Below are 9,961 nucleotides of genomic sequence, written 5' to 3' on the forward strand. Positions count from 1 at the left end.
TGTTTCTCAGGATTTTTTTTAGATAAAAAATGTAATCTTCTTGCTGCTGTGCTGATTCGACCTGCAGGGTGTCCCACGTGGGAGGATCATAGAAAGCCTGCTGTATCTTGCTCTGTATTTTTTATCTTTGATAAGTCAGAGATCATGAAAAAGTAAGAAACGCTCACTCAAACTTGCTCTTGCCTGCTCCCAAAGTGGGAGAGACAAATTAGATCCACAAAGTGTATTCACCTGTGCCAGTATGAAGCACAGTGAAGAAAGGATGAGAGATTTAAAGTACATTGTAAGGAATCAACCCATCCCAAAGTCTGCACGTCACTTCAATAGAGCAGCTTTGTGTCGTGTATTTGTTGTGTAGCTATTTGTTCCTTCTATCCTCATTTGTCTTCAAACACTAATTAGTTTCTCGACAGCAAACCAGCCCATTCTCCCCCCCTTCTATGTGCCCTGTTCTCTTTCACTTGCTTGCGCTAATCCTTTTGTTTGGGGCTGAGGGGCCCAGGCTTTCACTAACTAACTACGTAGCATTGTAAGGATTGGACCAACTCAAGGGTGCCTGCTGAGATCTCGTTTTCCATCCACTCAACCTGACTTTTTCTTCTCTTGATTTTCTTGTCTATGTTTCTTATCCATCACTTTCTTGGTTAGTCCTATTCCCCGTCCTCAGGGCTTGAGGAAGGCTATCCACGCTGTTGGGAACATGCGCTTTTGGAGCTCAGCTCCATGTTTGGTGCTCCTGCTGCATCTTTGTGAGCTGGGGAGAGTCACAGGAGGTAAAGCACAGGACCAGCAGTATCTGCAGGAGACTCTTAGGGCTTTGGGTCTACCTTTGGGGAGTGATGAGAAACCTACACTCCAGAAGAACAGGACTGGTCTACTGATCACTAAATTGCTCCAGGATGTGCACTGTGCAGAGAGGACAGGCATCACACAGGACATGTGTGAGAAAGTAAGGCCAGCCTTATTCTTTTTATGATTCTGTCACTATTTGATAACCACTTGACAGTACAGTACAGACTGTGCTGTATTCATTTCATATTCCAAGAAAGTACAATGCTTTGCAGATAAAAATAATATTTCCTCTGTCAGCCTCGCAAATGGATTTAGGTGTGGACTTTGTTTAGGCCGTTCTATCAGAGAAATGTATTGATAAAATTCAGGGGTTTGGGACATTTTCTGTTCCAGGGAACATTTTTCTGGAAGTCTTTTGTAGCCCTCACTCAACTTGTAAACCCCTGTGATCCAGCACTTATAATTTGATTAAGTAAACTGAGACATATGAACAGTAGATTAACAGAAATGATCAGTTTTTCCATTTATTTTTGGAAAACCTCTCCCTCTGCATGATGCTTTGGGCTTTTCACAATAAATCCTGCCCTCATTCTATTCTTTCTGTCAAACAGAGATCTTATAATCGCTGACTGTTTTTGTATTCAAACTCTAATGAAACACAGAAACTCTCATTAGGTTGCTTAGGCCTGTGATGGCGCTCCATACTATCTTAACGCAAAGATTTGTCACCAATTTCACATTGCAATGAAAACAAAAAATGAATAGATTGTCAGTTTATCAAAAACTTTCACTAGCTTAACTTGTGCTGAATTTTAAACGCTTAGTCTTCACTCTTAGTTTATATTTGTTTTATTTTAGTTAATGGCTGGAATGCAAGTGCAGAGGCTTGAGCACTTGATCTCTCTGGCCGTTTAACGCTTTAACGTTGCTCGGTTTGACCTAATAAAATGGATTTAGAGGTGGTGCATGTTTGCTCAGTTGGGCTGTCAATAGGATTATATGCCTTTCGTGCCTTGAAAGTAAGATTTAGAATTCAATAAAGCAAATTCCTCTGCAGATTTGGACTAAAAGCAGAGTTTTACCTACTTTGCAAATATTTAGACATTGTTGGTAGGTCAAACTGAGCTTTTGTATTTTCTTCAAAAGTAGTAGTGTCCTAACACTTATCAGGCCGATTCTTTAGTTCAGAAACTAAATTTAAAAAAAACTTCATGGTCTGATTTACATCTTTCCTGTATTTCTCCTTGCAGTGCCTGACACCAAACGTGGCCCTCTCAGTGCTTGACGATGACAGGATTGAACTGACAGAAGAAGATTACCACAAGATCTCAACTGTCCTGCTGTATTACATAATTAACTTGAAGGATCTGTGTGTTTCAAACATCGGCCCCCCATCAGCCCTTCCCTCCTCATCTGTGAACTTACAGTTCTATCTGCTGCAATTCACTAGCCTGAATCCAAATGAAAACAATCAGTTCCTGTCATACAGCGAGACAGAGAGCATTCTGTGGCTCATCAACCAGCACTACAATCCCTCCAACGAGGAGATGCGTGATTTCCAAGTAGGGGAACTTGGTTTTTAAGACAGATGTATGTTATCAGAATGGGTCCAAATGTATGTATAAATAATTTATCTTTGATTTCAGTGTATTCACTCAGCTCATCTTCTCGAAGAGATGGATGTAGATGGAAATCCTGGTGCAAGAGTGGCAGACGTTCCCAAAGTAGCAGCAGCTATAATCAGCCACATCCTACAGGGACACTGCTTTGCACCGAGGAGCCTCCCATCCCCTGACTTCTTCATAGATTACATATTTCAGTCGCTAAATTGCTCTAATAACCTAAAGATCATAGGTAAGTGAAAGAAAACACCATCATGTAACAAGTTTTTACCTAATGCTTTTGGTTAAAAGAAAGTAGACTGTTTCAGTGCAAAGTAGTCATAGCTCAAAGTCATTATGACTTCAACTTTAATGTATGTATTAATTTACTTCTTATATGGCTCATAAAACATAAGTTTCAAAGGCTTTTGTTTACTATTGTATTTATAAAAAGAATTATGTGCAGCACAGGTGTCAAACTCCAGTCCTCAAGGGCCGGTGTCCTGCAACTTTTAGATGTGCCTCTGCACATCTGCAGGTCATTAGCAAGGCTCTGGAGAACTGATCTACACAAGAAGGAGGTAATTAAGCCATTTCATTCCAGTGTTTTGTACCTGGATGTAGATAGAAATCTACATCCAGGTACATCTACAAACTGCAGGACACCGGCCCTTGAGGACTGGAGTTTGGCATCCCTGAGTACAGTTTTGACCTGTCTTCTATTTACCTTCTGCAATTCCCATTGAAATGGATATTATCTTCCAGGCCAAATTCTCACTGATGGTGACCCATTTTTATTTCACTATTACTTGGTGTTGATCCAGATTTGATTGCTTCAGTTTAATGCGTTAATTCGTAATTGTTTTGCCCATTCCTGTCCCCTCTTCTAAGACAAATTTCTCCCATGAGAGACAAGTAAATTGTCTTATCTTATTATTCACAAATCTTTGGCGTCATGTAATAAGTTTGAACCAATGCTGCATTCTGACCATATCGCTACCTAGACCTGGAAGAGCTGCTTCATCAGTTAGGAGATGGGAAAGCAATGCACTCTTACAAACATGAGAAGACGGGCATTAAACAAAGTTCACATTTGCTACAAAACTTTAGCCACAACACTGATGGAGACTGGACACAGGTGAGGTTTAAAAACAATAGAGAAATCGCTTTAAAACTGATTCAAAATGGTTTAATCAACTTGATTTTTTTGCTCTTTTTTCACCCAATTAGGTGTGTTTCCCAGCCAACCAGTTGGTGGATATTTTTGCTCTTGACCCTCATTTACCCATTTCCAGGGAGCAATTCCAACAAATTTGTCCTGCTATCATTCAGCAGCTGCTAGGCAATGCCTGTGGGTCACTACAGCAAAATTCAAGAGGGTCGGTACCTACTGCTATTGAGAGTAAGCCAGTTAATTTCATAACATCTCAATCCTTTTAAATGACTGATTTTAAGTTGTTTAAAGAAAAAGAATAAAACTTCACAATAATGAATCTGAAGACTCAACAGTGTAGCATGGTTCTCCTTTTAAAAGTATTAGTTTGATTTATTCTACTTTCAGTATAGTTGGTAATACCTTTACTATTTTGGTAAAATAGCACACATTTCTAATTTGATATCACAGATAAAAACAGTAATTGAATAAATGCACCAGGAATTTCAGGTGATTGGAATCAGATCAACTTTAGCTTGATCAATCCTGACCAGTAACTGGCTGGTTGAAAACTGAAAAATCGATTCCAGTCAGTGAATACGCCACGCTAATGTTACCAGTTGTCGCTGAGTGAAAACTCGGTGTAAACCATTTCTCAAATGTAGGCAAAACATTTTCTCTCTGTCAAATTGTTTAATTTTGTAATGTGTTTTTAATATTTTATACCTTTAATCTAGACAGAGTTTCCTCCTTCCTGTAGAATACGGCTACAGCACAGCTGCCGTCCTGATCATCACAGTTGGATCCATGTTTGGGATCTGTCTGCTATTCTTCAACTCCTGTCAGGAGACCTACACGCTCATCCTGCAGCTGTTTGTGGGCCTGGCAGTGGGAACCCTCTCAGGTGACGCTCTCCTGCACCTTATTCCACAAGTAAGAAATCCCTAAAGCATTGGAAGGATCCTTCACACTGGATCGTACCTGCATCATGACACAAAAACATAAATCAACAAAAAGAACATGGATGAAGTTTGCAGGCATCTCTTTTATGACGTCTCTTTTAGTGTGAGCTTCCCAACTTCTTTAAGATACACAAACACTTTTGGCACCAATGAATCTGTGTATGGTTTGTTCTATTCTTCTGACAACCAAAAATCAAAAAATGAAAAGTGATTTTTGAATTTGATGCAAATTTACAGTCTATAGATTGTGGGACATTTTACAGATAGGTTGGTAACATAGTGGTGGAATTGTTAAGACAAGGGGGAAAAAAATTGTGAACACTGAGAATGCAGTGTGGACAACAATGTTCAAATGGTATGTTGAGATCCAGGAGACTATTCAATAGTTTAAATCCAGTGTAAAGGGTCCCTTATAATCCAAAACATATCTTACTTGTGAATTAAATTTTCAATTTGTATACTTTCATGTCCTTTGCAGATTCTTGCCCTACATGACAGCACTCACAGTCATGATGACGTGCTCGCCAATGAGGATAAAGACTATCTGTGGAAGATCTTGGGCTTGATTGCTGGGATTTATGGATTTTTTCTCATTGAAAGAATATTTTCCTTTTTAGCCCCTTCTCATGGTCATGTAAGAGTTTTGTTTTCTGGAGCCTTTTCAGATTTACTGACACAAAGAAAGATACTTAAACCACAGATTATCACAGGAAAGCGACTAAAACGCTGACTGATTTCTTTTAAATAAGCTATGTGAGAGTCCTGCAAAGACAAACACTTTTGTCATGACTTTGCATGTTGAGTGACAACGGTCGCCTGATGTTCTTTTGTCTGCAGGGTCACTGCAGCGACCTTCCTCTAGACCTGAACTGTAATGGTCAGTCTCAGAGGAGCAAATCCATTTCTACCATCCAGTTGGTGAGTCTCATCGCAGCCCTGAATGAACTGACGGGTAGTTTGAGGATTCCTGGCAGAACACCCTAATTTCTGTTATCTGCCCTTCTATTTAAGTTTTTGTAAAACAAGAGATGGAATACATGACAAAGCAACTCAGAAAATTATGCTACAAAAGTTGCAGAGAACAGATAAACTAAAATAAAAATAAATATTTGCTCTACTAAATTCCCCTTGAATCCTTCCTCCTCTGTTGTTATGTAATTGTAGATGTGAAGTGGTGTGGGAGGGAGTAAAGAAACACAGCAAGTAGGATGTTGGACAATGCAGGATTACATTTTCCAGAGAGCTTGTATTGAATTGAAAAGAGGCCTTTGAATGCCTACTTGAAAATATTTTTGGACAGACACAAGTCCAAAAATAAAGAAAAAAAATAAAAAACAACAAAGCATCAATGTTCAGGGAAAAAAATATCTATATATTTACTGCACAGATACCCTTCTTTCCAAGAAAATGTGTTTTGGTTAATCTTTGACATTCAATTCATTGTGGTTAATTTTGGAATCTCAGACTTGGATCAAATGAAAGAACAGAGAACTTTGTTTACTTTGAAAGTACCGTATGCTCTGAAAACTGATACTCTAAATTTATAGCTAAGTCATAATCAATGGAATCAATGCTTGGAAACACTAACTTTGTTCCCTCTTTCTTAGACCTCAATGTGTGTTGGAAAACATAATTAGCATAGTCAAAGACCTATTCATATGTAATATCAATAAGTACATTAAAATATTTTGCAAGTATATGTCACAATAAAAGTATGTTAATGACTTGGTATGTTTTGTTTTACAATCTGCTGCCAAACATACATTACCAAAGATCGTCCGGTATAAAACACATATTGAGAATGAAACATGTATGCAAGTGTTTCTGGTCAGAATAACTGTCTAATTCAAGAATAAAGTGGTGGAAAAATAAAAACAAATAATGTTTTAAGTAAACGGAACTGTATACATTTTCACATAATTTCACATTAGTCAGTTATTTCAACTGGAAATGCTTAGCAAGTTCCATTCTCAGCACGTGTTTCACACAGGAAGATTGTTCCTGTGTGAACAGTGTGTGAATAGAGGTAGAGGCTGGAAGCCTGGAAATAATAATCTAAAAAAAAACAGACTACAGTGCAAAGACGACACACAGAATCTTTATAGCTAAATATTACATTTACTTACTGTTTTGGGTTATTTTGAACTGTCCACATGACATGGAAACATTTATAGAAACTTGAATCAATCAAAAGTCTAGCAGGTTTGTAATATTTGAAATCAATGTATAAAGCATGTGGAAACTAAAATAATAAAAAAGTAGTATATGAAAGATGTTAAAATATGGGTTAATTTCCTCCCTTTGCAAGTTTGAACCCTCCTTTGGTACCAATTCATTGCCATTTGTCTAGATGTTTAAATATTATAGAGATCATGATCCCTAAAGTAACCAATTTAACTCAGTGATTTATTGAAGACAAATAGCCACATTCCTGAAAGTAGACAGTAAACTATAAGCACGTCACAAAAAAGAGGTTCAAAGAAGTTAAAGGCCCAAAGTAAAGCCATTTAAATGGTGAGAGGTTAAAAAAATTGCCTCAGAGCTTGTAATAAATGTCTCCGTTTTTTTAGGGTTCAATGGAAGATGTAGAGGGCTCAGAAATTTATCCTAAACGTACAAATACAGAAAGCACTCCTGGACAGAGTAAGTAAAGCAACTAATTCAGAATGAGTCAAACAGTCCCGTGCTGTGTAATTAGTAATTTGGTACAACAGAGGAGCTGTCTGAAGACCAGCTATAATTACACAATCTGTGTGTCCAGAACAAGGGGTTCCTGTGCTGGCTGTGATGGTAATTGTGGGAGACAGTCTTCATAACTTTGCCGATGGCCTTGTCATCGGAGCGGCTTTCTCCTCATCAGCCGAGACCGGCATGGCAACCACTGTGGCCATTCTGTGCCATGAGATCCCACACGAGATTGGTGAGAGGTCATTATTTCTATTTGTCCTCTGAGGTTAGAGAACAGAAAACAATGTGCACGAGTGACCAAAATCTGCTACTTTTTGACTTTAAGGGGACTTTGCGGTGTTGCTCAGCTCTGGGCTCTCAGTGAAGACTGCAGTGGTGATGAACTTCCTAAGTGCCCTGACAGCTTTCATGGGCCTTTATGTCGGACTCTTTGTCTCTTCAGACACAGATGTGCAGGAGTGGATCTTCTCTGTCACGGCTGGGATATTTCTCTATTTGTCCCTGGCAGAAATGGTAAGGCATTTTCATGTGCTCTAAATCTGATGCTCAATAGATTCTGAGAAGAAAATGATTGACATACGGTACACTGTCTTATAAATATCCCCTGGTAATGAGGTGTACAAAACCCTTAAGTGTTTTTTCTTTGCTAATTTTCTTTCAATCACAACACAAATATAATTTAAAACAATTGACATAAATACATATCTAAAATGTTGATAGGTTTGCAAAGAGGAGGGTAAAAACTTATTCACTTCCATGTTTAGCTGGATGGTAAAAAAAAAAAATCCCTAATACATGGATAATGATGTTGCAGGAGGATAAAACCTGCTTTGCTAGTGCAATGAGATACATCCACAAAGTAAAACATTCTTGTAGATGCTGATAAAGTCTTTTGTGTTTGCCTGGTTTTTGGGTTTATTGGATCTATCCCACAATGTTGTGGTGCTGATTTTTACAGGAACATTATGGTCTTACAGACACTGATGTGTCTGTAAGAAATTCATTTACTCTTTGCCATTTAATAATGCTATTTTGGGTTATATACATAGAAATGGTGTTTCATAACCTGAATGTAAACTTTGGTTTAGCACAGCCTTAAACAGCAGCTTCCTCTTGAGATGGTGTAGAGAAACCATTGTATTAGACAGAAATAAGAAAATTAGAGCTAATAGTTGCGTTTATTCACACTTCTTGCTGTTTGTAGTTTAACCACTTATCTCCCCTCTGTCGCTAGCTTCCAGAGATGAATCGAGTGAAGACCAACAGACCATTTGTCATGTTCCTCCTGCAGAACCTTGGTTTGCTTCTGGGCTGGACTTGTCTTTTGTTGCTTGCGCTCTTTGAACACAAACTCAAACTTTAATTGCAACTGTCACACAAGATTCAATTGCAGCAGATGCCGACTGTATATTTTGATGTTTTCATTTATGCTTTTAAGTTAATGATTAACTCACAGATACAAGCACCACTTCCTGGAGAAAATTGTTCAATCACGATGTAATAGCCACAGCGCTGGCTTGCGAAAATATGCTCTATTTTCATGAACATTGAGACTTGTTCTATATTCTTGATGATTTATATTTTTAACACCTTGATTTTTACTGTTATTGAACTACATACAATGCCAGTCACTATTATTCAAATAAAGTAATTTTTAAAATTCTAGGTTCCCATTATTGTTTTCATTTTCCATACTTCTTAAAAATGCAAAGGAACCCAGAGTAGCCAAGCTTTTACACAAGACTTATTACTGTTACTGGCAACATGCAAAACTTTAAAGTTCTCAATAAAGAAGGACCCTCTTTTTCAGGCAATAATGTTTTTTATAGCTATTTATAAAACTCTGTTGGTATAGTTGTTACTCTCATCTTCAATGCTTTGTTCTTTGTTTTTCCGAGGTCTCTGTGTGATCCAATATGAGGGCATTTCCACCCACCTGAGCTACTCATTTTCTCCATCCACCAACCTGGGTGACTAATGCCTGGTACTGTACAAACACACAGAGTCCGACCCACACAGTGCAAAACACTCTTCAGCTGTCAAAGTGGGCCTGCAGAAGGAGGAGAAGGTAGAGGACAGCGAGATGAATAGATCAGCTGCAATAAAATAAGTGAAAGATAATTTGACCACAGAACTGAATTTGTGATAATCACATAGTGAGTGGGCTCAAAACAAGTTTTGTTTCTTTCTTAATGAGTCTATGATTAACCTTGTCACCTTGATTTTTGTTAAACTGAAAAATCAGTTCCATCGGCGGTTCTCTGGTATTATTTGCCTATCGTGTCAGAAAAAGCTGACGCCGTTTACTGCGACTTCCCGATTAGTGTCCAAACAATAGAAGGAAGTCCACAGCATTTTCTCCTATTCTTGCAAAACTGATGTTAGTTTAGAAAATGCCAGCATTCGTTGGCATTTCCAGGAAAGCATGGACCATGTGCGCTGTGTGTAAATCTGCAGTTCAGAGGTGAAAAAGACTATTTTTTTGGCATGTGTGCATCTTTTCAAGGCAACCGATGCCAGCATGGAGGAAGGAAGAGCTTTAAACTGGGGGCACGTTGTTGTGCAACGCTGTCTATCCTCTCTTTCTCAGCAGAGACCTGACAGAAGAGTTCAGCTGCGAGGGCACCAGGACGCACAAACAAGAGAGAGTGGAGAGACAAGGCAGGCAACATAAAAAGATTTTGCTTTTTATTTAAACCACATCAGTGACCATAATCCTTTGGATTTTTTGTTTTCAGACAAACCCACACAGGATCAATCCATAA

At 38.4% G+C, this 9,961-nt stretch overlaps 1 protein-coding gene across 3 annotated transcripts; it reads left to right on the plus strand.

Annotated features, from left to right (window-relative positions):
- Positions 1-437: 437 nt before the first annotated feature.
- Positions 438-8,859, plus strand: slc39a12 (solute carrier family 39 member 12). 3 transcript variants are annotated; one of them, XM_023326061.1, is made up of 12 exons: positions 438-949; positions 2,043-2,354; positions 2,439-2,646; positions 3,398-3,531; positions 3,624-3,795; positions 4,307-4,479; positions 4,987-5,142; positions 5,346-5,426; positions 7,079-7,151; positions 7,270-7,435; positions 7,522-7,709; positions 8,431-8,859. In XM_023326061.1, exons 1-12 carry the CDS (start codon positions 701-703, stop codon positions 8,538-8,540), a joined length of 2,022 nt encoding a protein of 673 aa, XP_023181829.1. In that variant the 5' UTR covers positions 438-700; the 3' UTR covers positions 8,541-8,859. The 3 variants fall into 3 exon arrangements, with proteins under 3 accessions (XP_023181829.1, XP_014324095.1, XP_023181830.1); XM_014468609.2 differs by having other exon boundaries at positions 7,270-7,428; XM_023326062.1 differs by having other exon boundaries at positions 3,726-3,795; positions 7,270-7,428.
- The last annotated feature ends 1,102 nt before the right edge of the window (positions 8,860-9,961 follow it).

Source organism: Xiphophorus maculatus, chromosome 21 (genome assembly GCF_002775205.1).
Source record: "Xiphophorus maculatus strain JP 163 A chromosome 21, X_maculatus-5.0-male, whole genome shotgun sequence".
NCBI lineage: Eukaryota > Metazoa > Chordata > Actinopteri > Cyprinodontiformes > Poeciliidae > Xiphophorus > Xiphophorus maculatus.

Coding starts and splice junctions, on each gene's coding strand:
- slc39a12 (XM_014468609.2), top strand. CDS start 701: ATGCGCTTTTGGAGCTCAGCTCCATGTTTGGTGCTCCTGCTGCATCTT. Junction 3,532..3,623: donor CTGATGGAGACTGGACACAG/GTGAGGTTTAAA, acceptor TCACCCAATTAG/GTGTGTTTCCCAGCCAACCA. Junction 4,480..4,986: donor TCCTGCACCTTATTCCACAA/GTAAGAAATCCC, acceptor TGTCCTTTGCAG/ATTCTTGCCCTACATGACAG.